The sequence below is a fragment of the Leishmania mexicana genome, chromosome 8 (genome assembly GCF_000234665.1).
Source record: "Leishmania mexicana MHOM/GT/2001/U1103 complete genome, chromosome 8".
NCBI lineage: Eukaryota > Euglenozoa > Kinetoplastea > Trypanosomatida > Trypanosomatidae > Leishmania > Leishmania mexicana.
In genome coordinates, this window is record NC_018312.1 from 677,291 (window position 1) to 705,035 (window position 27,745).

General features: G+C 60.1%; 8 protein-coding genes across 8 annotated transcripts; all 8 read right to left on the bottom strand.

Moving 5' to 3' along the window:
• Positions 1–1,634: 1,634 nt before the first annotated feature.
• Positions 1,635–3,074, bottom strand: LMXM_08_29_1220 (conserved hypothetical protein; the record flags this gene model as incomplete). Its single annotated transcript, XM_003872386.1, has 1 exon — positions 1,635–3,074. One exon carries the CDS (start codon positions 3,072–3,074, stop codon positions 1,635–1,637), a length of 1,440 nt encoding a protein of 479 aa, XP_003872435.1.
• Positions 3,075–3,763: 689 nt separating this feature from the next.
• On the bottom strand, positions 3,764–4,879 carry LMXM_08_29_1210 (conserved hypothetical protein; the record flags this gene model as incomplete). The annotated part of the gene is made up of 1 exon (XM_003872387.1): positions 3,764–4,879. One exon carries the CDS (start codon positions 4,877–4,879, stop codon positions 3,764–3,766), a length of 1,116 nt encoding a protein of 371 aa, XP_003872436.1.
• An 823-nt stretch (positions 4,880–5,702) lies between these two features.
• LMXM_08_29_1200 (conserved hypothetical protein) lies at positions 5,703–7,499 on the bottom strand (the record flags this gene model as incomplete). Its single annotated transcript, XM_003872388.1, has 1 exon — positions 5,703–7,499. The coding sequence occupies one exon, from the start codon at positions 7,497–7,499 to the stop codon at positions 5,703–5,705; it is 1,797 nt and encodes a 598-aa protein (XP_003872437.1).
• Positions 7,500–9,038: 1,539 nt separating this feature from the next.
• LMXM_08_29_1190 (conserved hypothetical protein) lies at positions 9,039–10,832 on the bottom strand (the record flags this gene model as incomplete). The annotated part of the gene is made up of 1 exon (XM_003872389.1): positions 9,039–10,832. The coding sequence occupies one exon, from the start codon at positions 10,830–10,832 to the stop codon at positions 9,039–9,041; it is 1,794 nt and encodes a 597-aa protein (XP_003872438.1).
• Positions 10,833–12,279: 1,447 nt separating this feature from the next.
• Positions 12,280–19,602, bottom strand: LMXM_08_29_1180 (conserved hypothetical protein; the record flags this gene model as incomplete). The annotated part of the gene is made up of 1 exon (XM_003872390.1): positions 12,280–19,602. One exon carries the CDS (start codon positions 19,600–19,602, stop codon positions 12,280–12,282), a length of 7,323 nt encoding a protein of 2,440 aa, XP_003872439.1.
• Positions 19,603–22,508: 2,906 nt separating this feature from the next.
• LMXM_08_29_1170 (conserved hypothetical protein) lies at positions 22,509–23,600 on the bottom strand (the record flags this gene model as incomplete). Its single annotated transcript, XM_003872391.1, has 1 exon — positions 22,509–23,600. The coding sequence occupies one exon, from the start codon at positions 23,598–23,600 to the stop codon at positions 22,509–22,511; it is 1,092 nt and encodes a 363-aa protein (XP_003872440.1).
• Positions 23,601–24,772: 1,172 nt separating this feature from the next.
• Positions 24,773–25,210, bottom strand: LMXM_08_29_1160 (tryparedoxin; the record flags this gene model as incomplete). Its single annotated transcript, XM_003872392.1, has 1 exon — positions 24,773–25,210. The coding sequence occupies one exon, from the start codon at positions 25,208–25,210 to the stop codon at positions 24,773–24,775; it is 438 nt and encodes a 145-aa protein (XP_003872441.1).
• A 1,385-nt stretch (positions 25,211–26,595) lies between these two features.
• On the bottom strand, positions 26,596–27,045 carry LMXM_08_29_1150 (putative tryparedoxin; the record flags this gene model as incomplete). The annotated part of the gene is made up of 1 exon (XM_003872393.1): positions 26,596–27,045. The coding sequence occupies one exon, from the start codon at positions 27,043–27,045 to the stop codon at positions 26,596–26,598; it is 450 nt and encodes a 149-aa protein (XP_003872442.1).
• Between the last annotated feature and the right edge of the window lie 700 nt (positions 27,046–27,745).

The following is a 27,745-nucleotide window of genomic DNA, read 5'->3' on the forward strand; positions in this document are numbered from 1 at the left end:
CGGTGGAGGCGGGCCAGCGGCACTCGTATTCGTCTCTCCGTCAAAAGCGTAGTTGGGCACGGCGTACCGAGAGGCGCCACCTATACGCGGACCACCCGCAGAGGCAGCAGACGAAAGAGGCGGCGGAGGCGGTGCCCACGGCGTGTTGAGGGCTGCCGGCTTCGGTGGGGCCGCACAAGGGGGTGGAGGAGGTGAGCTGCCAGAGGGCTGGCCTAAGGTCAGCTGAGCGGGTGATGGTAAAGGGTGGCCTTTGCCCGCCTCTAGAGTCCCTGCCGCCACAAGTTGCCGAACAGGAGGAGGTGGAGCAGCTGGATCCGTGGGCCCTGGCGGTGGTGCGTAGCCGCTACCTGTGGTTGCAGGCGGCGGCGCCATGGTGCCTGCGGCGGGATTTGCGTACTGGCTGTAAGCACTCAGCATGTTGGACCGGCGCGCCGCCCCTGGGTCAGCGACGGAGGAGTAAGGTGCGCCTGGCGACCCTACGGGTCGCTTGCTGAACATGGACAGCGTGTGCACTTCGCCGCCTCCGGCTGCGCCTGGCCTCGGAGGCGGCGGTGGGGGCGGTGGGCCACCAGACATTACGATGGGGAGAGCGAGCCTGGCACGCACAAGAAGAGGTCCAAAAGCTGCAAGAAGAAACAACTATGAAGTCTACCTCAGCACACGCGCACACGGCAAGTCCTTTTTTTGTTTTGTACCGCACAATGCGCGCGCGGCGGGGAGGGGAGTAGAGGAGAGGGGAGGCGTTCGCGCGACCTTGCAGCACGGGTGCGATGCAAATGTTATAGCGCGTAGAAGAACGGGAAGTGAGGAGAGGGGGAAGAAAGAACAGTACACGACTTGCCTATTTTTTTCCTTTCTCGTTTTGGCTGCTCCTTTTGAGGGAGGGAGGGGAAGGCGTCTTGTGTCTCTCGTCGTGGTTGGCTATCTATTATGCCTGCTGCGTATGCCCGGTTGCGATAGCTGCGCCGCCATGTTCGAAGGCGGGAAGACCACCGCCACCACACCGCACACGCAAGCGAGCGGCAGCATAACATGTAAGCAGCATCCGATACGCGCGCATATGGGAAGTCGAGCAAGGAAGGAAGGAGGTCAGAACGCATCCAGGAGAGACAGCGCATGGGGACGGGAGGGAGGGGGGGCGAAGGTAGAAGCAGAAGAGAGACGCCATGCCATACCGGCGCACACTTTCATGAACCTCGACTGCCCTAAAGGGAGCAGCGGGGACGGCGATCAGTCGACACAGCCGGTCGCTACCCCCTCATCTCTGTTTTTTCTGCGCCACAGCATCCAAAACAAAAGGGACGCGAGCTTGTCCTTCGCCTTCTCGCGATGTGTGGACTCCATCCTTGAGCTAGCAAAGATGGTGCCGAAAACTCACGTTTGCGTACATACGTGTTGAGGAGAACCTTTCGACTTCGCTGAAGCAGCAGACAGGGCAAGGGGTAGGGGCAGCAGCTGCGTGCCCCTCCCCCTCACCCCCTCTCCGCCACTCAACCGCCTCGCCGACGCGCCTGCCATGTACACTAGCGCAAGGACTGCGCTCACACGACCGTCGCGAAAAAAGAAGAAAGGCAAAAAAAAGACTTCACAAGGCGGAGCATGTAGTGCAGGAGCGTGTGCAACAACTCCCCTGCTCAGTGAGCTCCATCCTCGTCATCCTCATCGTCGACTAGGAGCCGCAGAAGGGAGCTGCCGCCTTTCAGTGGCGGCGGGTGTGTCTGTGAGGCGCCACTCGGGCCTGGAAAACGAGAGGCGGGCTGCGCAGATGACGTCACTCCTGAGGTGATCGAGACGGTGCTGGGGGCACGAGCCGTGCTAACAAAGGCCGGCCTCGACGGTGGAGCTCCGCGCAGGCGAGAGAGCAGCGACTCTTCAGCATCTGCGTCGTCAACGTCGTCGTCATGGTCATTGCTGTAAACGAAGAACTTGTTTTGCTTGATGCTACTTTTCCTGGGTGTAACGGCTGGTGCCGATGTGCTCATGGGTATTGGGTACGACGCGCTACCCAGGGTATGGAGTGCATCCGGCTTCTCCGCCTCCTCCTCCGTGGTTGTCACTGCCTCCGCTGTGACGCGGCGATCCCCGCCGTAGCGCGCCAGCACACGCCTCAGCTCGTCCTCATCAGCGGGCATCGTCGTCTCGCCTAGGGTGCTCTGCTGCTCCTCATGCCGCTGCCGCGCGCGCTGCTGGCGCTCCAGGGCACGCCAACGTCGCTCCATGTCCTCGTTGAATTCTCGGAAAGCGCGCTCATCGGCGTCCTCCTCGTCTTCGCCGCCGCTTCCGTCGCCGTCACTGTCGCCGCCAAGCGTAAAGGTTTTTGGCAATGGGAAAGCGGTTGACGATGATGACGGCGGTGACGATGCTGGCTCGGCACTTGTAGAACTCAGTGCCATGCCCGTCTTGCCGCGGTCATCCGCGTCTTCGTCGCCGTCGTTGTCGAGTGCATCCGCACACACCTCGGTGCGGCGGGGGCGGCTGCGCAGCATTGTGAGCAGATCCCCATCATCGTGTCCGGTGCGCTCCTCCACTGCCTCTTCGATCTGGCGGTTGCGCTCCTCCAGTTCGCGGGCCGCTTCGTTTTCTCTCTCCAGCGCCGCCAGCGGGTTCAGCTCTGCCTCCGCCTTCGCCTTTTCCCATTCCTCCCGCGCAGCTTGATTCTGCTTGTTGAGGGAGTAGAAGTCGCCTTCGACTCGCTTGCAGCCCTTCTCGCAGATGTAGCCGCCCGTGTCCTTGGGGGTCTCGGGGTCGGTGCGCAGGTAATACTTGCCCTTGCAGAAGCGGCACAATATCTCCAGTTCCCAGATGCGGATTCTGTCGAGGTAGCGCTTGTCGATGGCCCGCCGATTGGCGTAGACGTGACTGCCACGAGCGATGCGTCGGTGGCAGTGCTCGCAGATTACATCGAACGGAATGGCAAACGTCTGCCGCTTGACATTGTCGTCACCGCCGTCGTCGGCACCTCCGTGCTTGCGCTTGCCGCGCTGCTCCTGACGCTGCTGCTCCTCAAGCTTTCGAAAGTCGACATCTGGGGCAATGTAGTAGCCGGAACTGTACGTCGCATTGATCTTGGACATGCTTGCAAAGGAGCGTGGCACGCGTGACAGGGGAGAAGCGGATCAACAGGGATAATCCACCGCCGAAGATGGCACCTGTGCGACCCTCAGAAGATGCCTTGCGTAGCGGTGCGCAAGAACCTGCTTCGCGGGCCCAGCTCCACAAAAGAAAAGCATCCAGTGGAACAGAGGAAAGGAGAGGGTGCAAGAGAAGGGGGATGGCAATGCCGTGACAATGTAGAGAAAGCGCGACGCATGGGAAGGACACGTTCACAGAGAGAGAGATGCATCGGTGATGTGGTGCGCATATGTGCACGCGCCTAAGCTCGTGAGAGCACACCAGAGAGCAAAACATTTCTCAAAGAGCGCGAGAAAAGCCTCCACTGAACGCGAAACATGCAAGCATGAGGCATTACGGGACGTGGGCTAGGTGGGGAGTACCCATCGTACATCCCAGGTGCAGATCCAGGGCAGGTAGGCCGCCAATACACACCGTACAAAATCAGGTGGTAGGCTTCGCACGTCTTTGGCTGTCAGCGCGTCCTTCCATTTCTCGCTCATCGGGAAGCAAGACAAACGTTGCGGCTCGTGTCCCGGCCATCCGCACGCGACCTGGCCGCGACTCGGCCCCTTCTCGGCAAAAACAACGTCATCGGCGACGCGCCGTCACTCAGTCCCTCACCCCCTGCACGGTGAGGGGATCGCCACACTTACGACTGGGTCTTCGGCAGCGGTAAGTCTAGCCATGTCGACTCAAAGTTCCTCAAGGTGGCTGCGGCACCTGCCTGTCTCCTGTGTGAGTCCACTTCGTCACCGTTGGTGGGGGACGGATCCACAAACCGGCACACCCAGTCCTCTGCCGACACGGCGTCCTCATCGCTCTCTGCCGTCTCCGCTACCTCGACACGGTACCCGCGTTGCAGAGCACTGCGCAGCAGGCCCCGATTTCCGTAGCGATGAAAGGCAGTCAGGACACCCGGGAGAAGTGGATTGCGCCGCCGCAGCATCTCCATCTGCGCACTGTCCGCCAAGCACAATTCTCGCAAGACACCGGCAAAGCGCGTAGGTGGTGGCGGGAGCAGAGACGAGGTCCACGGCAGGCGCACCGGATAACCGTCCTTGTTCACCACTACCGCCGCCGCAGCCGTAGAAGCACTCGCAGGGCCATCCTCGGAGTAGCGGCGAGGCTTTGCTTCGTCTGCGGCACTCACGGGCGGCGCCACAACGTAAGCGCCCAACTCAGGCGGAAACGTGAAGAAGCGAACGATGGCATCCCTTTTGTCCTCTCGCGTGGCACCGCTTGGCACACACGTGTAAAGCAGCTCCTCCACAGCGCTCTTTGGTGTCCTCGTGGACGTGCTGGCCTGCGCTAGCGCTAGCGACAGCACCGGCATCTGTCGACGATGCAACGCGTATGTCACGGCGCCATCTCGTGTGTTCTTGGATGTGATCAAGCACTCCCAGGCCCGCATGAAGGGAACGGTGTTGTTGACATCGCGCGTGTACACATCTGCCTCTTCTGCCTGCCAGTAACGCAGCAGCTGCAGTGTGGTGGACGTACTCAACGACGCGGCCCCAGAGGCGGTGTTGGTATCCGCCTCCGGTGACAGAGAAGACCTTGCCTCCTCTTCGGCAGAGGCAAGACTGCTGCTATCAACGACAACAAGCTGGCGAGTAACCGCTGCAGCGGAAGCTTGTATCAATTCCAGCAGCACCGCCGCCTCCTCCACGTCCCCTCGCCCCTCCTCCGGTGCGTTCGCTGCAACTGCAATGTCCACGTAGACGGTAACCCGCTCAAACCGTTCTGGGTGGCAGTCCGCCGACATTGCACCCACTGCTGCCGTCGTTGAGGCTTCTGTAGGATAGAGCGAGCAAGAAAAGAAAATGGTGAAACCGCGAGTTGTACGTACGCGGCAGGAAGGGGAGGGGGACTGAGGTACAGGTCGCAGCGAGACAGAGGTGTGGGGGGGGGGGGGATAAGAGGGACGCGCGACGTGCCAGGAAAATGGTATCCGACAAACGAGCGGCGGTGTGGCGTTGAGTCTTCGGCCTTCCTTCGCCTTCCTACGATTAGGCACGTCGCGAAGGAAGGGGCGGAGGACGGTTCGTGTGCGCGACCCTTTTGTGGATAGGCGTGGGCATGCCTGTGTGTGTGTGCGTGCGTGTGTATCATGAGGCAGAGAAGGAGAAAGGGCCGGCACATGCAGAGAGAGAGAGAGACAGATCGCAAATGTGTAGAGGGGACGGTGCGGAGGAGAGAAGAAAAAAGGGAAGGGGCACTGCGGTGCGCGTCCCACGATGCGGGACACAGACAGAGGACGCGTGGTGGTAGAATGGAGTGACAGAAAACAAAAGCAAACTCCCCAACCATCTCTAGGGGCGCCCACCTCGAGAAAACGTCGTCGCTTGTCCGCCCTCCGAGCAGCATTCGTGGCGGCGCAGGCCGTCTCTGCTCGAGTGATCAGACCCCTGAGCACGCGTCCATTTTCCGCTTTTGTTCCTTTTTTGTAGCACGGAGACGAAGAGCTGCGTCGCCTCGAGCACCGTGGATGTGTGGATGCATGCAGCCAGGTAGGCTCTGCGAGGCTAAGGGAAAATATGGATGCAACATCCGTGTCCTCTCCTTCCATCTGCACAGCGCCATACCTCTCAGTCACCCAACGGAAGCACGCCAGCAGCGTTCAGAAGAGCACGCTGCTCAGCTGCGCACTTGGCTTGGAAAGACAGTAGCTCTTCGTGCGCGCTTAGTGCACCCTTCAACGCTGTGCCCAGCACCATCATCTGCAGCGGCACAACAAGATACGCGCTCAGGCACGCCAGCAGCCAGGACGGGAGAAGGAACTGCAGGAGTGGGGCAGCTGCGGCGGTCACGTCATGGCTGGCAGCCAAGACACGCCATACGCTCCACAGCAGTTGACCTGTCACAAGGAGGCACAGGAGCAGCCGCAACTTGAGAAAAAAGAGCGTGGGGGAGCGGTGGAGAGCAGAGGCGGCAAAACGCCAGCGTAGCAACGCAGCGCGACGCTCCCGCTGCCCTTGGTGTTGGTGGTGGCAGTGCTCCGAGGCGGGCACCGCGCCGTGCCCTCGCAGAGGGGAGTCACATCCCTCTGCGAGGACGACAGACGCCACGGGGGACGTCGACGGCGCTGCCTCGGCCCCCCACACGGCAGAGCTCACGGTCGGAGTCGAGGGAGATCCTGTGGTCGTCGAGGGCAGCCGACATTCGTGCGGTGTTGCGCTAGGTGTGGTACCTTTACTCGCACTAGCCTCCTTCACCACACCGTCGCCTTGCCCTGTGGCATCAGCTGTAACCGCGGACGCATTCAATACGAAGGCTTCAGCCGCATCCGTCCATGCATCTCCCACGCAAAGCCAGAGAAGAACGCACACCAGAAACGCGCTCGGTACTGCATTGCAAAAGGTCCAGCTCCAAGCCCAGGCGAGAAGCTGATCTGCGCGCACTAGCAGCTGCAGGTACAGTGTCGCGTGGTGGAGTGCAGTGCAGTGCCACACCTTGCGAGGTAGAAGCACCAAGCTGGAGGGAGGTGCTGCTATCACGCGAGTTGCGCTCAAGCTATCATCTCGTCGATTTGAATGCTGTTGCTCGACATGTCGACACCACAAGCCGTACACGTCTTCCCACTTCTGCAGCGTCCACCCCTCTGGCAGGGGTGCCGCCGACGACGCTGAGCCGATACCGCAAGCGCTCTGCAGCCGCGCCGTTATGGCGCCGTCTAGGTCCTCCACCAAGTGAATGTGCTCGGCAGATGGTACATGGTAGAGTCGCTGCAACGGCGCCGGCGCTACACCGTTTCTGCGCAGCTCGGACTCGCGAGTGGCAAGGAGATGGAGCAGGTTCTCAAGACGCTTCCTCGCCTCGTACGGCCACGACATCTGCAGAGGAAGTCGGAGATCACACGGCAGGAGTGATACAAGAGAGACAGCAGCGTCGGCAACGCGGTCGTCCACGCCGTTGATGCATCCCTCGGGGGTCCCAACGGCAGCTGCGACTAGTGTCGCCGCGCTATTGCCCAGCTCCGTTTGAGCCTGGCATGTCGCGTTCTCCGTCCCTTTCCTCTTCTCCGCGACCGCGCCTGCGACGTCGTGAGCGTCTCCATCAGAGACCTCACCCTTCAGTGATGTTACGAGTTCCTCGAGAAACTGAACGTACGTGTCCGGGCAGCCACGGCCGAACTTTTTGCACGGCGTGTGAATGCCCCACTCCAGCGGCGGATCGGGGATCGCCTCTACATGATACGGTGCCCTGTCGAGCAAAGCGGTGCGTAAGTGCGCGACGCGCCTGTCTCTACACTGCTGGGCTGCGGAGGATGGGGAGAAGGTGGGCGCAGCAACAGCGGCTACACAGATGAGGGCCACGGAGAGACACAACGCCATGAGCGCCACCCACGCCGCGGCAGTCAAGCGGAAGAAGCCGTGGTAAGCCATAAGTCGCTGCGTCGAGTGGATAAGAGTTGGAGAGACTGCAAGGATGTGCTGACAAGGGGAGGCGCCAGCTGTGTGTGAGCGAGCTTGTCACGCTGCCCTCGACCCCCTGGCCTGTGTGCTGCGCTGCAGCCGCTGTTGCTCTGTCTGGGTAAAGAGGAAGGAGAACGCCGGCGTGCTCGTGTGCGCATTTGTGGGGGGAGGAAGGGGTTCAGAGACGAAGTCGCCAAGCAAAGAAAGACGGCAGAGAGAATAGCACCAGGGAAGAGGTGCGCGAGGGGTGGCCGCGCCATGTTCGGCTCTCGCGCCACAAGCCCATATGAGGGACGCCGCCCCTTGAGCGACCGGCAGCGAGTCTGCAGCCTCTTCACATGCGTATCCCTCTGCGCGCCTGCGCATCCTCTGGCGAGCCTACAGAGACTTGATCTGTCGCCTAAAAATGGCAGCTATAGCATCCACCGCCTTTCGCTTGATGGGCCTCCTTTTCGCCTCCCTTACAGAAGGAAGGGCACAATCGACTCTGCAACGCACAAACGGCAGACGGCGGTGCTCACATACACGCGCCAACGCATACATAAACATACAGCAGACCACCACTGTCTCTGAGGCGGCGAGCGACACGCGACTCTTTCTTGGATGTCTTGTCAGCGTCCTTCAGCTCCGTCATCCATTCCTGCAATGAGGGATGGAGAGGGGGGAGAAGAAGAAGAGGGAGAGAGAGATAGTGACCCGACTGATGGTCAGTGTCCGTGCTGGCAAAGCTACAACTCCGTGAGAGACCCACGAAGAAAGGGGACGAAGAGCAGGGCAGCATGTACGCCGCTAAAGCGAAGCACGCCAAAGAATGGCAAATACACGCAACGGACACATTCGCGGCCAGCACCGACTTCTGCACAGAAAAAAAAAATAAAGTGAAAGCGGCAGAGAAGACAGTGACGACATGTGAGGAAAGCAGTTCAAGACGTAGACGAGCAGAAGCCAGCAACCATGCACTTATACATACACCTGTGAATGGACAAGAAATTCGCGTGAAGAGATCGCCAAATACCCCGGCGACAGCAGTCCTTGTTCGGCATGTGTGCATTCAAAGCGGGTGGGACGGCATGTAAAGCTGATGATCGTGAGGGCAAGCAGAAACCGATCGTTTGGAAAAAAAAGACAAAGCCGTGGAGCGAAGGAGAAAAAAGTCCAAAACAGCAGGGGAAGACGGAGGGATCGTGTATGTGTGTGTGTGTGTGTGTGTGTGCCTTCGTGCCGAGCTGAGGCTCCCAGCACGAGTGTTATTATTTTCTTCCTTTTCCTGCAGCGTGGTGAGCGGGCGGCGCGCATCAATGGTCGCGCCGCCATCCGGCGGGAATCGGTGCTCTTGGGAAGCACAAAGTGAGGCGATGCGTGCAGCAGGCGCTTTCACAAAGGCACGCACATGCATGCCGAAACACTGACAGGACAAGCGCCCGGAGAGGTGGGGGGGGTGTAGCAGGTCAAAAACGGAGCGAGTGGCACAGGTCCTCTGGGAAGCGCCGCCCACGGCTGTGGAACGCTTCAAACGCCAGTGCCAAACAGCCAACACGCGCAGTCCAAGGGCAGGTATAGGAGGATGGCAATCACCACCACGCGCCAGAGCACAGCGTAGTGTCGCTGCGCCATATCCACCGCATAGAACCACACGGAGAAGAGCGGCACCGGTCGAGACGAGGGTAGCGGCACTGCAAAGCCGCTCCACACCACCTGCCACGAGTATAGCACCGACACGGCGCACACAGACACGACTGTGCCGAGCTGGTGTGTCAGCCACAGCGACAGCACGGCGGAGCTCATGCCGTAGCCGGCGTAGTACATCGAGCACTGCTCAAAGTGACGCAGCTGGTACGTCAGCGCTGACCCGCGATGGTGCACCGCGTCCGGTTGCTGCTGCGCGGCGTACCGGTAGTCGAATACGTAGAACACGTAGAGCTGTGCATTGAGCACCGCACATAGTGGCGTGCCGATCAGCGGCAGTCGTTCGATTGCGGATGCAAAGAGCGCAAAGGACATGGTTGCCAGCGCCTTGAACAGCACCTCGCTGATGGATTCTAGGTGAAGGACGACGGTCGCAAACGGGTCGGGGCTTGTGGACATTGTCTGCGACTGGTGCGGCGATGCGGCAGCTGAGGTATGGGCATGATGATGGCGGGCACTGGTCAAAGCAGATGCAGCAGCAGCAGCAGCAGCAGCAGCTTTGGAAGCGTCGCCGAGCACCCAGTCCTGCAGCACTGCCGTCGGACCCTTGTGCGTGATCATGCGCCACACCAAGTTCGTGGTGTGTCGTATGTACGGCGGGACAGAGCGCAGAAGCGCCGCGCACATGAGCAGTAACGAAGATGAAAATGCCCGTGCCTCGTACGGCGTACCATCTTTGCCGCCACCGCTGCTTTCGGCGCCGGAATACAGTGGAATAGGTGAAAGCCATGGCAGCGCCACGCCGGCGGCGACGGACGGCGGCGGGGACGTAGGAGGTGCGTGATGGGAGGCGGCACTAGGGTCACTCCCACCGCCACCACCCGCCATGACTTTGCTCTTCGCAGACCCTGCGGCTGGTGCCTCGCGTAGCTCGGTACCACGGAGCACCCACCCCTTGCGCACCAGCCAGGTTTCGCGGTAGAGCTGGCTAAACCATACAAGTCCGATGATCTGCAGAAGAGTGTAGAAGGGCCACTGGCCGACATACTTTAGCATCCACAGACCCAACCGCACCGACCATAACAACAAGAGGAATACCAAGGAGGTGGTGAGGGACCTCGTTGAAGTGGTACCGTTGCTGCTGCGCGCGTCCGCTGAGAGGCTCGCAGTGGTCGCACTTCTACCGCCCACGGCCGCACTATTCAGAGAAGATGGCGTGCTTGAGGCGAGGCAGCGTGAGAGTCCCATGTACATGAGCGTAAGACAGGCAAGGGCAAGGTTTGCCAGGAGGTTCTTGCGCAGGAGCATCCACAGCTTTGGATCTCGCTCCAGCAAACTCCACGACGGCATCAAGAAGGTGCGCGCCAGACGGGGTGCACCAGGGCCGCTCCCAGAGAGAAGTGCGGTCCGCGGCAGCGGCACGGTGGACCCTGGTGTTGGCTTTGTCGGGGGTGCGCCTTCTGCAGCCGCCCTCTCACCCACATCCGCCAACGATGTAGATGAGAACGGCGGCGGTGACAGGCTTCCCTGCTCATCCGTCACCTCGGCCCCGTCGCGCGCGCGGCGCTTATCAAGCCCGGATGACCATACCACAACAACGCCAAAGCTCTCCACGACACCTTGGAAGAAGTTGTGCACCTCCTGCCGCACCTGAGAGGTCACCAAGCTCAGCGGCATTCGAGAGCGTTGAGAAGCGGGGGGTCGAAGGCGGTGTAACAGGTAGCCGGGGGATGGCGAGAGAAAGTGGAGGGAAGCAGTTCAAGGACTGCGACAGGCGTGTGTGCTTGACCCTGCCCTCGTCTACGCTTGTGTGCGTACGGATGAGTGGATAGACCTCGGCCCGGGCTTCCCGGAAGGCGCATATAGAGGAAGGGAACGAACTGCTCAGTTGATGAGCATAGAAACGGAGAGGAGGAGAGGGTGAGCGAGAGGTTTGGAGGATATGGTGGAGTGCCGGGGTGGGGGGGGGGGGGGGCAGCAGAAGCGTAGAGTTTTATCTGCCTTCATACCGTTTGCCACCGCCTCACTTGCACGCCGACGTCTGCGGCGCTGGAAGAGGAGCCACTTAAAGGGAAAAGACGCCGTGCGAAGCGTTTCTAGGTCTCGCCTGTATGTGCGTTTCCGGGATACGCATGCGTGCGCGGGACAGGTTGCCCATCTCGCACGGGGAGGAGAGGGGGTCCTCATGCGCAGTTTGCGCCCACCCCAGCCTCCCCCCAGTTAGCCTCCAGGGCAACCATGTGGTAGCCGGAGGAAAGGAAGGAGCGGCAAATAGGGTGAATCGAACATGGTGTCCATGATAGCTTCACGCGAACGCACTGCAAAGCCCGGCACACAACAGAAACAAACGGCTACGCGAAAACAAAATACCAGCGCATACTCGACCTGCATCGTCGCTATCGCCATCTCGCATTCAGTCCGAACATGGCCTGCTCGAGAAGCAGTGAACATCACTGCAGGAGAACCGCACCAGCCGTGCACGCCGCCCTGCACGCACACGCACTCGTCAACGGCATCCGCCATCACTCACGCACGGACGACGACGAGGACGACGAAAGAGCGAGCGAGCGAACGAATGCAGGCGGCCGCCAACGCGCACACAGACATCAACAACAACACGAAAGGAAAGTTGAGTCGAACAGACGGGCGGCGTGCACACACACACAGAAATAGAGAGAAACAGCCACAGGCAGACGGGCAGACAACTCAGTGGTTCAGACGTAGGGAGGGTCTTCAGACATCACAAGATGTTACGACACGGTACGCACACCCCACCCCGAGATCAAGACGCGCACGCTCCGGCAACACCCACCGACATACAACCACCACCTGGACAACGCTTGGTTGTACGCATGTGCATGGCCATGCGTGTCGGCATGTCTGTGTGCACGAGCGCGTGCGTCTTGGCTTTCTCAAACGTCGCGCTCACGTAAACCCCACAGAACGGGCAAGCACACACACACACACGCAAAGAAGCACAGGGACAACAGATAGCGTAAACAAGAGAATCAAGGCATGCGGACACAAGCAAGGGAAAGAGATGCAGTACAGGCCCACACCTCACACCCCACCTCGTCGTCCATCACTCGGGCCACAACACCCCCCCACACAAAAAAAAACCTGCTCAGGATTCCATTAGGCGCAAAATGTTATCATAAAGGAATGACTTGATGGTCTCCGTGGAGGCCAGCGGCGTCGAGTCCGGAAAGGGCGACCCTTCCTTGCCCTCCTCCTCCATCATGATGTTGCTCAGCGACGTGGCAGCGGAGGTGTGCGGGTTTGTGGCGCCAAGAGACGGGGAGGTCAGGTCGGTTGCATTACCGCTTGCAGTGATACCGCCAGCATTGGCCACGGTAGAGAAGGACGAGGAGGAGGATGGCAGCACAACAGGCGTCATGGCCGGAGTGATGATGTGACTTGATGCACTGCTACCGCCGGTCGTTGCAGCTGCAGCGACTGCACTGACGCTGCTAAGCACAGGCGTCGTCGGCGAGCTCGGCAACGGGGAGGTACCGCTCGGCGTCGAGGAGCGACGCGTAATCACCTCCGGCAACACCTGTGCCTGTCCAGAAGACTGCGAAGATGTGAGACTTCGCAAAGCAGGGTTCATGCCAGACGTGGGAGACGCAGTACCTCCTCCCACTGAACCGCCGGCAGCGGCGCTCGATACCGAAGACGTTGACAAGCCTGCGGCACTTCCCGTGGAGGATGCTTGGGCTGAGGCGTTTGGCCGCCCTTCGGAAGCCAGGCGGCGCCGCAGCACCGCGCTCGTCCGCTGCGGCCACCGGACGCACGCCAGGTAGAGCTCCCCCTCGCGCACCGGCAGCTGCTTCTCATCCGCCTCTAGAATAGGCGCAATGATGTACTCCTGCAAGAGCGCCAGGTCCGTGGCGTGTCGACGGCGAAGAGCCGAGGTGTTATCCGACACACGCGGCGGTGGAGCAAGCGACGGTGAAGATGCGGCCACCGCCGCGCTCTCACCACCGCTGCCAAACCGCGGAGGCAAAGCCTCGGCTGGTGTGCCGGTCGGCACAGGTGACGCTTGACGCAGCAGAGTTGCCCTCCCCCGCAGCCCACCCTCCTCGTCGACACCGAGCCTGTCATGCTCAGGCGCGTCAGCACCGTGATGCGTCGCTGGCGCGGATGGCGGTAAGTCAGGCGCTGGCGGATGGCTGAGGATCGAGTCATAAAAGTACACTGTCGGCAACGGGCGAGCGGCAGTGGCGGGTTTGTGCGCGGTGGCAGCGCTTGCCAGTGAACGGGCACAGCTCAAGTGAAGCCCGTGTAGTCCGGCGGGAGAATCCAGCTGAAGAGTGAGCGGGCCGGGCATCGGGGAGCTCACCGATGCAAGCTTGGGCGACAGGCCTCCGCGCGTTTCTGACCAGCCATCCTCCAAGAGCAGCGGCGCGCTGCCACTACTGTTGCTTAGGTTGCTGTGGCCGGGGCGGTGCAACGCGGAAGCCGAGCCAAGATCGGCTCCGCCAGAGGCAACGCTCAGCGCTGCGGCCGCCGTGATACTCGGCGAGTAGCGAGTAGGTAATGTGTGCTCCTCCGCTCCGGTACTGCCACCTGCGGTAGCTTGAAACACCGCAGGCGACAAGGTCGCCCGGTCCCCGCCAACCGTGAAAGACGTTGCGTACGTGCCATGCGGTGCCATCACCTGCAACTGCGCCGGCTCCAACCACGCACGCTGTTTGCGCGCCTCTACCTCTGCGTAGAACCACCGTCGCACCTCATCAAGCGCGTTGACGCACTGCTGGTGCAGCTGCGAGTCCACGGAGCCGAATGCGCCGAGGACGACAAAGTAGCCGCCCCTCTCCAGCAGAGATGGGAGTTCACCGTCTGCCACGAGGAACGGTTTGATGGGTGGAAAGAAGTGCTCCACTGGTCGGTGCAGCGACACGGCATCAGCGGTAGCAATCCAGTCATCCTCTTCGACGGCAGCCGCCTTCTTGGACAATGTACCCGAGACATTCAACAGCTCTCTGTGAGAATGAAGAAGCATCGCATCTTCGAATACGCCTGGGCTGCTGCCCTTCAACGGCGGAGAGGGACGCGAAGATAGAGCGGTGGGCAGGTCTTGCTGCTGTTGTCGAAAGCCACTGGTGAACGAAGAGAACATCTGCTGCCCCGGGCGCGAGAAGGCCGACACATCTTCTTGCTTCATGCGCAGCACATCAGCCGACTCGCTCGTCCAAGGAAACTCCTTGCCCTCTGGATCAGCGCAGAGGTGCGTCTCGCCGTGCAGCTGCACCACCTTCCAAAGTCCGTCGAGCCGCTGCTCAAGCAACTGCTGCGATACGACGGTAGCGTCACACAGGGCCGCGAGTGTGCCAGCGGGGTCGCCAAGTTCGTCCTCGACTTCGTCTCTGTCTTCAGCGCTGATGACCCCGGTATGCACGGCCACCGTGCGCTCTGCGTTCGTAGGTTGCGGTGCGTCGGGCAGCTCTACGACCACCATACGCGGGAAGGATTTGACGTGAAAAATGCATCGCGCCATCTCACTCGCGTGCACCTGAAGCTGACGCTCCAGCGTGTTTTGTGCCACATAAGGGGAGACGCAGAGCCAGTCCGCCGGCATCTCCGCCATGGCGGAGCACACATCCTGCAGCGACTCATCAGCACTGATGTAGATGACCTGCACGCAGCGGCGAGGTGTCGCATCGGAAGCGGGGCATTTGTCGGCCACCGCAGCCGCCTCACCGGAAAGAGACGCACTTGCCATGTGCTCCCCTTCCTCGGATGCGTCGCCGCCGTCAGCGTCGGCGCGAGTAAAGCTGCAGAAGCTGCGCATGCCAAGGCGAGTGCTAGCGTCCCCAAAGCCGATCGGGCCGCTGCCCGTCCAGCCCATCAAGGAGTTGCCGAAGCCTCTCAAAGAAGCGAACGGAGCGACATCATCGTCCTCAGCGCTCAGCTGGCTGTTGGAGCCCCGCATTTTCAGGCCGCTCAGACCTCCACGCAAGGCCCCCACATCACCGCCGTCGCCGTGGGACCCTTTCCTGGAGACCGGTGCGCCGGTCGATGAAGATGGCGGCGGGTTCATGGCGCTGCATAGACGGCGCACCGCGCGCACAAACTTCGACATTCCTGGATGCCAGCCAGCGCCGAAGAGGATCAAAAGATGCGTGCAGTGAATGAGCTTCACTGCGACCTCGCGCTGCCAGTTCTCGAGCAGCCGTTCCATGATTCGCTGCGTCGCGGTGTCCGACAGTGACGGTTGCGGTGGCGCCAGGGTGGAAGGTAGCGGCGACTGGGTCTGGCAGGATAATCCACGCGACACGGGCAGGCGACGCGCGCTGCCGTCGTCGATGCTGTCGGCCAGTGATAGGGATGGAAACACGAGACTTTCACTCGGGGCGTCCGCCATGGGCTTGAAAACGGCCTCCTGCATCACAGACGCAGCGATAAAGTGCCCACTTGCCTTTCCAGGCTCTGAAGACGACAGGGTGTTGTCGTTGACTGCCTGACGCGCCCGCTCCCGCACCTCACACCCCGTCACCGTGCAGAAGACAAGGCGGTGCAGCGGGTGCACCGGCAAGCGGCGCCCCGACCACGCCAGCTGGGCTGCCGCTGCTCCTCGCGTCCCACCACTGCGCGGAAAGAGCTTGTCGTGCGAAAGGGCGATAGCTGACAGCGACTCGGAGATGCTGTTAGACACGCTGCTTAGTCCGGCGTGCCGGGGCACCACAGACGATGGCACCACCGCCGTCGCAACGGGCGTTCTAGATGGCGTGGTCGAGCATCGTGCGCCTGTTGTCCAGTCGAAATCGCTCGAATCCACTCTACCATCCTCCGCGCCGTCACGCCGCCTCTCACCGCGTAATGCTGTTGTGCTCGCACGACGGTTGAACGGACGCAAGGAAGGCAACGGCGGCGACAAGCCGGTCTTGTCCCCCTTGGACACACTCCCGTCCTCCTTCCGTGCGTCCGCGGAGGCGGCAGCGGTCGCTGCGACTACGCCAGATGACAGCAAGGACACTGGTGCGTGCACCGTCAGCGGATCCGCCAGCACGCGACTCCATGGAAACCGTGAGGAAAACATCGGCAGCGGCGCTGGCAAGGACGACGGTGAAATTGGCGGGGCCTCTGGCGCGGCTGCAATGAAGCCCTCCGCAGTCTTCACGTGCGCCACTGCGCTAGGCGCCTCAGCATCTGTAAGCGGTAGAACAGATGCAAGCGGGTCTTGAATAGTTGGCGCCTTGTTTCTCCCCTCCTCTTCTCTGGCAGATGACGGGGAATCTTTGGACGCCTGGTTGCCGCAACCCTCCGTCTTGCCCAGTTGAGTAGGGATGTCCATTTCCGAATCCAAGTCACTCACTGCAAGCACGCCGGCGACGTCGCCTCCGTAGGCCTTTGGGTCCCAGCTGGGGAACGATGCGTGGCCCTTCGTCATGCATACGTTGCTGGGGGAGAAGGTCACTGAGGACGCTGCAGTGGCTGCACTCTGATGCAGCGCTGGCATCGAGAGGCGGCAGAAAGGCTGGGTCGTGAGGCTGATCGATTTCTTACAAGCCTTGTCTGAACTCTTCTGCCACGTGTTGTCACTGTCGTCATCCGTGGCGAAGCGAGTGAGGGACGTCATCGCAGTATCGCGCAGCTGCTCGGCAATGAGCACACCTTGTCCGTCGCCCTGCTCGTCCTTTTCCTCCAACCGACCGGGGCTCATCATACCCTGATGTACGCCGGCAGCGAAATCGTTGTTGCTCATGCTCGCGTTGGGGAGCAGAGGAGATACAGTCACTGCCGATATCGATGCTGTCGCTGGTGTCGCTGTAGAGGTTGCCGAGTGTGCACTGCTGTCCGCCACGTAGCACGTTGTAATGGAAACCGCCTTCACCGGGGTGGGCTCAGCGGTGGGGATCTGTGGGTCGTGAACAGAGGCAGGGCTTTCACGGCGGTCAGGGGAGCCCAATAAGCTTGTGCTACGCCTCTTTGGCGTGTGCGCAGAGTCATTAGTGGACGCGTTGCCATCGTCGGCCGCAACCTCGACGCGTGAAGTTAGAGGATTCGTGTTGGAGTGCCCCGTCGCCGTGGGGACGCCCTGCAACGGCGATAATGCTGGCGACTCCGCCACTTGTGGCGCGCGCGGCTGCGGTGACGACGGCGACTTCTCTTTCACGCCCGGTCCATTGATGTCTACCCTGTATTGATAGAGTGGTGGGAGAGCAAGCGCTTGCTGCGAGACCTCGCTGGCCTGCGGCGAAGGAGACGACGCGCTCACCAATGCCCTCGTCGTTGCACACATCGATGTGCTCCCCGGGCCGGTGGCGAGTGATGAGGCCGCCACGATGGGAAAAGTGGTGGGAGCCGCGGCACGCAGCGCGGGCGCCCTTGCGATGCTGGCGTCCACCTCATCGATGTAGCGAGCCAGCTCCTCCTCCATGTACTGCAGCGCGTCCGCAGTCACGATGTTGCCAGCCGGGTCGACGAGCACTACGGCCGGCCAGGACTGTATGTTGCACATCTGCATGACTCGCCGATAGCCGTCGTTGCTCTCCACCGAGTACCACCCGCCATAGTACGGGCTCTGCGTTATCTCGCTATCGAAGACAATGTTGTCTGGGCTGAGCCACACGTCCGGCTGACCATCGAGAAGGTGGCGCAGGACTGAGCTGAGCCGCTGCGTGGCCACCACGTCAGCATTGCTGAGGCTGCCCCTCAACAATTCGTGCAAGGCTGTCGCAGCCGTAGCGCTTCCCTCGTCTGGGCAAGCCTCTGATCGCGCCACAAAAGGGTCGCCGCCGTTGTGGACCAAAGGAATGGCGGAAGATGCGCGCGGAGAGGCCGAGCCGGAGGCGGTGGCTGACAGGTGGCCACCACCGCTGAAGGAGGTACCAGGTTGCATCGAGACTCCGCGTACGCCGTCAGTGGCGCTGTGGGGGGACAAGGACACTGGTAAAGGGCTGTAGACTTGTGTGCGGGACCCGCTGGGCGGCGGAGAAGCTGCGCTGCCCGCCCCGACACTACCGCCTGCGGTGACCCCGGGAGAGATCGAAGCTACGCTGCCGTGTCCGTCCGGACCTCCAGAAGCGCCAACGCTACCACCGAGGGTGGAAGCGCTCGACATCCCACCCGGGTTGCTGCGTGCTGGTCCTTCTGTCGTGTACTGCAACTCCAAAACGGCGACGGGAACGGGCTCAGCGGCTGCCGTGTCCATGCCATCGTGGCCATCCAGCAACGGCACGCTGGTCTTCTCCTGCATCGGCTTCTGGTGCGCCAGGCAATGCAGCAGGAGACAGTAGAAGAGGAGAAGCTTCTGCTGCGTGCTCGCAGCGGCAGCAGCCGCGCACACGATGGCCTGCCGGGCCGCCGCGCCAGACCCGCCGCCAGCACCACTGTGTGAGGCGTGGTGATTACTGAGGTGGTGTCCGCCAACCGTCGCCGTCGACGCGGATGCCGAGGGGTCGACGGACTTGCTCATTGGCGCGGAGAAGTTTGGCCGGCCGCCGCCAGTGGACATTGTATGAGGGCTCACACCGGTCATGAAGGACGAAGAGGACGACGCGCTGGAGCCTAGACGCTGCTTTGAAGGATCCATATGAGGACTTTGCAGCAGTGCCGATGTCTGGTGCGCACGCGCGCCGCTGGCACCGGCACCGCCGCCACCACAAGCTGCGCCACCGGAGCTAGTGACCGCCAGAGCACTGCCAGGGCCGACGCTACCCCACAACCCCGCAGCGGATGTCTCGCCTGCCCGGTGAGGCGGGGGTAGGTATAGCAGCACGTACTTCCCCGAAATCACCTTGGTGGGCACACTGTACTCTAGCCGTTGTGGCCGAATGGCGGGGCGTCCACCAGAAGCCGTTGCGCCACTTCCTCCACCGGTCGCGCTGTGGACCGCGTCACTGGCGATAACCGGTGTAGACACGCCCGGGACTAACGGGCTCAGCACAGAGCTTTCACGAGGGAAAGAAAGTGTGTGATCAGCCGCAGCAGCAGTCGTAGGCAAGGGCAGCATGCCACAGGCTGTCAGGGACGACGAGCGATGGCGGGACCCTGGCAGGTGCAGCGGTAGTGCCACCGCAGGGGCGCGGTCGACAGCTAGTGTAGGCATGCGTGGCGGAAGAAGCGACGAGGGCGGCTCTGTCTCAGCATTTCCGCCACGCCTGAGCGGGGACGTACCCTCAACGGCCTTCGCTTCCTTGACGGGCGGAGTGGCCTTCGCAGTAACCGACACAGGCACTGCCCATTTGCGATTGGTGCTACCTGACTTAGGGGTGAGCAGATACTCCGCTACAGCGGCGGTGTGATCGTTGTCGTTGTCACTGCCGGCACCAACGATGTCCGGCATCACTGGCACGCCGGTCAGCGAGTTCATGGCAAACGCAGCGGAGTGCAACAGCGATGGCTGTGTCTGGTGCGGCGCCCAGCCACCGGGGTGCACTCTCGACGTGTCGAGCGGCTCATACCGCTTCGTGGCGTACAGCAGGCCCAGCACATAGTCCATCTTGAATAAGCGTATTCTGTGTGGGAGCGTTCCGTGGAGGCAACCGCAGTGTATACGTATGAAATCAACCGGAGGCGGGTGTGCAGGGGATATCAAAGAACGGTTCTGACCTGCTACCTCACCTCTCTCCCGTTCGTGCGACTGCCTGACGCTCGCCGTCCACCGACCTCGCTGTGCCTTGCGTCCTCCTCTCCTGGCGCACGAGAAAGCAAAGCAGCTGAAAAGATGCGGGGGTGGGGAAGGGCCTCGACGAAGAAGATGGGTGGGACCGCAAAAGCGTCCGTGGCTCGTACGCTGCGCTCCCCTTCGAATGCAGCCAACGAGCACAAAGTGCGCGGAGAGGTGGGCGACGACTTGAGTCCGGGTGGAGTGCCAAAATGGAAGGCCCTTCAGAGAGCGCGTCTCTCGCCGTCGCCGTGACGATGCGTCCGCGCGAAAAAGAAAGGCGCCTGAGTCAGGCGGTGAGGCAGAGGGCCGACGTGTTCCGTGATGCGCGAAGGCAAGGAGAAGCGATGCTGTGGAGAACACTACTGAGGAGTTAAGTGTACGAAAAAGAACCCAAAATACCAACCAAAGACGCGAAGGCAAGATGTCCAACGTGAACGCCGGCGCGCAGGGCCACGCCACAACACACAGGCACTGTCACACTCGCCGGCCCAGAGGAAGGGAGCGAAAAAGGGGAGCGAGCGGCTCAACACAAAGTAGCGCTACCGGCCGCACCAAAACAATTCAACGGAGGGTGCTAGAGTCAAATAAAGAAGAGCGCGGTGTGAATGCACGTGCTTCAGTCGGAGATGGGGGAAGGGGGGTTGGTCCCAGATCGTCGTACGATACGTATGTGCAGTTGCTGCTCGCAAGTTTGCGTCTAAACATATAGTCGATGTTTTTTCGTTTTCCTTCACAACGCAGAGCGGGAGAGAGAGGGGGACGGAAGGGTGGGGGACTTGAGAGGTGCACGGAAACACGCGTGCAGAGCGAAAAGGGAAAAGAGAGGGAGAGGGGCAACCACAGAAGAAAACAAACAAAAAAAGAAAAACACGTCGAAGATGGCAGAGAAGGGACGAAGGGCGGGGAGAAAGCGAGAGGAGGAGACGGGTGCGTCGCAGCAACTCACCGCCACCTCTCGGAAAGAGAGAGTGATGCCTCCCCCTCCCCCGCGGTTGAGCGAGAGAGAAAAGGGGAGAAGTGGCAGAGCGAGTGGAAGAGCGCAGCGGAAAAGAATGTAAGCACGGCTCACACCACAGGGCCTTGACGCACAAACACACTCAAACGCCAAGAAAACAAAAAATAGGGTGAAGCATATGCCAGCAATAGCGGCAAAGACGATGGATCGTGCTCGTGTGTGTGTGTGTGTTTGTGTTTGTGTACTTGTGCGTCTTTGTATATGTATCGCGCGCGAGAATAGGGCGAGGGGTGGGCAGAGACGTTGATTCCTTCGAAAAGGAACGTTGTGAAGTGCAAGAAAGGCAAAGTAACGGCAAAAAAAAACGCCAAGACACTGCTTGACATGAGATGCATGTGTTTGTTTGTGTGGTGGCGCACACCATCGTGTGGGAGTTCGAGAGGGAGAAAAAAGGAACAGAAAATGGAGAAGTCGTGGCAGCAGCAGCAGCAGCGTCAAGAAGTGCGTAAGCGCAGACGACGAGGGCCAACACGCAACCCGCGAGTAGCCGCAGTAGCAGCTGCATGTATGACGCGTCGGCGCCCGTGGTGCTCATCTTCATCGCGGCGCCGTTCTCTTTTCGTTTCGTACCTCTCACCATCTTTACTGCCAACGCGAGCCGCAGATACACCCACATTCGGCGGCACGTGATGAAAGGGCAGCAGAAGCACCAAGACACAGATTACCATCTCTGTTCCTTGTTTCTGCCTCTCCCTCTGCCCTTGTCGGTATCAGAGACCGCTCGCTCATTTCTCGGCGGACAACGTCTGCTGCTGAAAATGATGCGTGCCTTGTTGGCGTTTGTTTGTTTATCATCCAGGCGTGGGCCACGAAGCCGACAAGGATTCCAATGATGTACATGGGTGTGCGTGGGTGTAATATGCACGTGTGGAAGAAGGTGACCCGCCCTGGAAGAGAGAGGGGGAGGGGAGGCGACACACAACACACGAGAGGAGATGCACCGAAAGAACGGAAGAGGTAGGAGAGGGCGCCGCTCGAAAAGCGAAAGAAAAGAAAGTGACGAGAAGATGCGCCCCCACCAGGAGATGGTAGAGCAACAACATAGAGAACGTTTGACACACCGCGCGGCACAACACAATTCGAGCAGGCTGATGATATACACGGACGCACACAAGCACAGAGACCCACACGTGCATGGCAAGGGAGAGAGACGCAGCGGATCAGCTAAAACGGCAGCACTATCGACGCCATGTGGGAAGAAGAGACAGGCAACTTCTTTCGATAGCTCTGTCCTTTCTTATCATCTCAAACGCGATCACTGTCCCTCCACGCAAACACACACACACAACACCCAAACCCATTTTCTCTCTATCTGCCTGCCGTTACACCTTGTCCGCTGCTTCAACGAGGTCAGCAACGGAAGCCCCTCCCCCGACAGCGAAAAAAAAATTTACATGGTGAGCAGTGGGGGGAGGGGGACAATACACAAACATGGTAATCAAAGGAAATGGGAACACACAAAACACATCTGAGAAAAGCAATGAAGAGGACGACACAGGAGGCGATGATGTTCTCGTGCGCCTGCGTGTGTGCTACGGCTCTGCGGTCCCGCACAGATACGCCAGAAGCACGAAGAGGGGAGTTGTGGATGCAAGGCCAGAAAAAAAAAGCAGCCTGGTTCCAAGAGAGGGGGAGAGAGGGGACAAGGGACGCCACACACAAACACACAAAGAAAAGATGCTCGAAGTTTCTTCCTCGTCAACCTTCTCGTTTTCTTCTCTTCTCAGACACGCGCAAAGCGGAGCACGAGGAAGGAAAAGGCCTCAAAGCTGAGCCAGCCATCCTTCGCTAGCTGCGCTCCGTCGAGCTCAAGCATCGCATACTCTGCCGAGACACCGAGGTCACGCTCCAAAGATTGCATGTAGCGCTGGAACTCCTCAACGCTCAAGACGCCACGCCCATGCACATCCAGCTCATCGAACCAATCGCGCAACTCCTCTTCCGTGATCGGGAAGGTGGTGATGTTCAACACGGATTTCACGCCGTCAAGCGGCGTTTGTAACTCCGCCACCGAGGTCGGCGGCGTCGTCGCAGTGTATCCAGGCGAGTTCATTGCAAGACGCACGGCTTGGTACGCGTTGCTGCGGTACGGAGCAGACGGCTTGACCGACGATGTGTGAGATGGGAAAGCGTTAGCGTATACAGGTGCCACTGCGCGCTCGCCGCTCTCAGACTGCGCCGATGTCTTCGGAGATGCGTTATCGCCCACCTCACTCTTGCCGTCAGCCAAAGGCCCAAACGAAACGGAGATGCGTGCAGCACCACTGTCTGCATTGGCGGCGGTAGGGATGCTTGAAGTAGTGGTCTTTACCAAGCTCCCACCCGCCGTGCTCCGCCGGTTTCTCATGTTCTGGTGCAATTTCTCATAGAGAGACATCTTCCCCACGCGGATCGGAACGCCTTCCGGCTCACCGAACATACCGCGAGTATGGAGAAGATCCTCCAGCGAGCAAGGTGCAGTCGTCTCCTCCGGTGCTTCGTTGCCCTTCGACCCAAGAGAAACAGCTGTGTGGGAAATCGACCGCAGGACATAGGCAGGATCACGTTCCTGCACTGCCTGCAGACGCGGGTTTGTGTAGTGAGTCCACACCTCACCATTCTTGTTCCGCGCCAGCGCGGATGTCTGTTGCTCCTGGTTGTACCGCTCAAGCTCCTGCATAAAGGAAGCTTGCTCCACTGGGAGAAGTACCTGGTAGTGGCTCAGCAACATCGTCACTCGCTCTTTGCTGGCCGCGTCCAAGCAGTCAAACAAGCGCGCTGGCGGTGTGGCCGCGGCTCTGGCGGCCGACCCGGCATCGACGGTACCGGTGATCATTTTTATGTTTCCTTCCCCTTGCTGTCCTGTGTACGCGAACGGCAGAGCACAAAAGCACGCTGCTGGCGCCAACGATCTGAGACGCGCGCGATGAAGGAGCTCAGGAAGCGAAACAATACAGCGAAAGAGGGCCACGATGAAAGAGCCGACAAGAGACAATCCCGGCGAAGCTGTGTTGGTGTGTATGTGTGACACGGAGGCGCAGGAGAGTAGCGGCAGAGGGGGGAGAGAGAGAAAGAGAGACGCCGCATACCTTTACGTGCAAAGCGAGCAAAAGGCTGGGGTGTCCGGGTCGCCACCCGCGATGTGGCAACACTCACTGTTGACAGCCTCGCCCTCCCCTAGCAGCATCGATGTACCAGCTTCAGTGGGTGCACGTCCGTCTAGGCGAAGCCGCGCAAGAGAGAGAGGAGGGGGTAAAAGTGGGTCGGAGTGGAGTGTGGCGCAGCGCGCGCAACACCCACGCGCAGCGGAAGCGCGCAGATCCTCCCCGACAGCTCAGCACCAGCGCATTTACAGGCGATGGTCGGCTGCAGTTCCTTGTCTCGCAGCTTTTGTCAGCATCTCCAGCGCATACAGTGCGGCCTTCACGCGCACACACACACGAGGCCATCGGCTGCGCAACACCGCACGGACGCAGCGGAAGGCACACATTTCTGATACGCTGGTCACCGGGGCACAACACGCTTCAATACAGATGCCCGAATCTTGGAAGGCGAGCCTGCACAGATGTGTATACATGCGCAGGCACCGCCACGTGTTGCAGACGAGGGAGGGGGAGGGGAGTCGGAGAAAGAAAAAAACTAAAGAGAGCTATGAGAGAAGGAAGCTATAAATACGGAGGCGGAGCCGCCACAAGCGGTAACAGTGGACCTGTAAAGCGGGCAAACAGGAGCAGCGGCCGCTGTGCGCGCCATAGGGAGGGGGAGGAGAACAGGGCCAGGTGGAGCGCAGGCGCGGGCCCAGGGCCAGCTGACCGCCGCCTCGAGCAGCGCGATATGCAACTGGAGAGCATGGCCGGGTGTGACGGTGGCGGTTGCCCGGCAAGACTGGGACAGGAGAGGGGGCGCAAGCAGCAGCACCGTTGTCCTGCCGCGAGTCCTGGTCCTCGCACAGCCCACTAGCGCAGCAGGGTGGGGGGTCAAAGCCTGTGGCTCAAGCGCACAGTCGCCTTACTCGTCTCTCCACGGGAACTGCGCGCCTTCGGGGTCCTGCGTCAGCGCGTGGCGCGCGCGCGTCGTCACGGTTTCACCCGTGTCCGCGTTCAAGCCGATAAGCGTCGGAATCGATTCCACCTTGAACACCTTCGTGAGCGCCTCCACAATGTTGCGCTTCTCAAAGGGCAGCGCCAGCCATGGCATCTTGGCGTAGTACCCATTGAAGTCCTCCTCCTCCTCGTCCCACGACGCAAGTATGATCTCGAAGTTCTTCGAAACGTGGTGCTTGTCATAGAACTCCACCAGCTGCGGCGTGAAGCCGCGGCACGGCGGGCACCAGCTTGCCGAGAAGTAGAAGAACACGGTCTTGCCGGATAGAGAGCTCATATCCACCATTTCATTCTGCTTCTGCAGCTTCACCGCGTCCCCCAAGTGCTTCCTGACACCGGACATTGTTGCGCGCGGGGAGGAACAGAGAGGAAGTACAAAGAACAGTTCGAAAAGGGAAAGAGTGATGCGCTTGACTGTAGGCGTCGAGACGACGAGAGTGTGATGAAGGCGGGTTGATACAGCTGTTGAAGTCCTTGGTGTAGCAAGGGTTGGGAAGGGGTAGATGGTGACAGAGGCTACGAGCACGAGGACAAGATGGGATGCGTCACGATGGTGTCCATTTGCGTTCGTGTGTGGCACGCACGAAAAAGACCAACACAGAGTCAGAGTACGCAACACCACCACCGAGCAATGTCCCGGCAGCAGTGGAGAGAAGGCAAGGCGGCCAAGCGAAGGGATCGACGCATGAGTAAGAAGGAGAAAGCGGTACAGCAAGCGAGAGAAGGTGGGTGTGGTCAAGAGCCTGGGGAGGGGGAGACTGCATGAGCCGATGCAAATGGAGTAGACACGTGATGACTGGGTATCTCTGTACTCCCCCACCTCTCCCGTGCTGAACTCGACAAGGGAGTAAGGGGAAGGTGATGGAGTCCTCCCTCAGAGCACTGCACGATATACGGGCGGCGGACGGCTCATTATAGATGTCAGCGGCAAACGCACATCACGCAAGAGGCACCAGACGATTGTGCCTCACACACACACACGCCTACACATCACCGCTTATTGACGAGCCACGCGCGTGTATGACCACAGACCCATGCAATCCCATCAGTGCTCCCCCCCCCCTCCCTATCTTTTCGGCTCTGGTTTCACCGAAATGTGCGCGTGTGTGGGTGAAATGCGCCACGCTTGGCGCTCCTCCTCGTGTTCTGCTCTTTTTTTTCTTTTTTGCGGTCTCCCCTCCCATCCTACCGATGCGGTGCAACAGACGTCTGACGGGAACTCGCTCACTGATCAGCAGCAGCAGAGACAGTCAGCTTGTGTTCTGTGTATACGTGAGCATTGGAGTAAGAGGATGGGGTGCGGCGAGTCTCTTATACACAGGACACGGAGGATTAGTACAACAGGAATGTGCCCTTTAAGTGTGTTTGTGCCTGTGCAAGTGAGCCATAGCATTGCCATAACGATCGCTGTCAGGAGTGAAACGACCGGAGATGCCCAATCGTGTTGAGGGTGTGATGGGGGGAGTAGGAGGGGGAGGACGGCAAGGATAACGGCACTCGGGAGGTCGCGCTAGCGGTAATGCCGGTCACCCTCAACGAGAGCTACCAAGGTACAAGAGAAAAACAGACAGAAGTATCCTCAAGGTAAGCATCTTCTGGAAGGCGCATTTAAAGCGTGGGCGTGAGCAGACGCGCACCACCATCACTGCGTGCCACTGAAGCGCGTACCTCATCGTGCGTTCACACTCCCCAGCACTGGTGTATACGGTGCACCCCTTTGTGTCTGATTTACTTCTCCGACACGTCGGGCCACGGGAACTCCTTCGCCTCGGGGTCCTTCACGACCATGTTGCGTGCCCGTGTCGTAAGGATCTTGCCTGTGTCCGCCTCGACGCCGATTAGCGTCGGAATCGTCTCCACCTTGAACCCATTCTTGAGAAACTCCATCCCTTTTCGATCCTCAAAGGGCAGCGCCAGCCATGGCATTTTCCCGTAGTACTCCGTGAAATCATCGACCTCCTCGTCCCAAGAGATCAGCATCACCTCGAAATTCTTCGACTTCGCGTGTGTCTTGTAGAATTCAACGAGCTGCGGAGTGAAGCCGCGGCATGGCGGGCACCAACTAGCCGAGAAATAGAAGAAGAGGGTCTTTCCAGCCAGCGATGACAAAGCGACGTCCGTCGCCGAGCCCTTGAGGAAGCTGGTGGAGTGAGGGAAGAACTTCTTCAAGCCTGACATGGTACCAAAGATGTCAGGCACGGACACGAAGTGTACGAGAGACGAAGGACAGCCAAAGGTGCTGCGAAACAGGGGTTGGGGAAGGGACAAGGTTCAAGAGGGACAAAACGAGTAGTGAGCGCGCCAGTATCAAGCAAGTGGCAGGGGTGGGCTTCACAAGACAATACGAGAGGCACACGAACAGGCGCAGAAAGGTGTGAGGTGGCCACAGCTGATGCGAACAAAAGAGTCGTATCCGTAATGCACTCCAGAGGGTGGCGGGCGTGTGCGAATCCGGAAAGCGGCCAGTCAATGGCTGTGCCACAATACGTCCTCGCGTAGCTGTGTACGTAAACGAGGAGTCAGGTATCTGTGTGTGTGTGTGTGACAGGGAGAGGGGGGATTGTACGTAACAGAGGGATATAGAAGAGGAAAACAAATAAACAGACGGAGGCGTAGATGGCCGTGTGAGGCGGAGGGAGGTGTGTGTGGGGGGGACGATGGGCGTACGTCTGTTTCGCTGAAGGTTCTAGAGATAGAGAGAGGGTTTATCTTTTATGGACAGCGTTGCGAGGTCGCGAGAGACTGGAGAAGAAATACGGCGCAGACCCGCGCGCGCGCACATGGACACCCGAAAGGGAAGGATGACAGCGTGGAAAAATAAAGAGGTGGAGAGAGCCAAGGAAAAGGGGGGAATCGCCCTGACAGCGGAGGGCGGTCG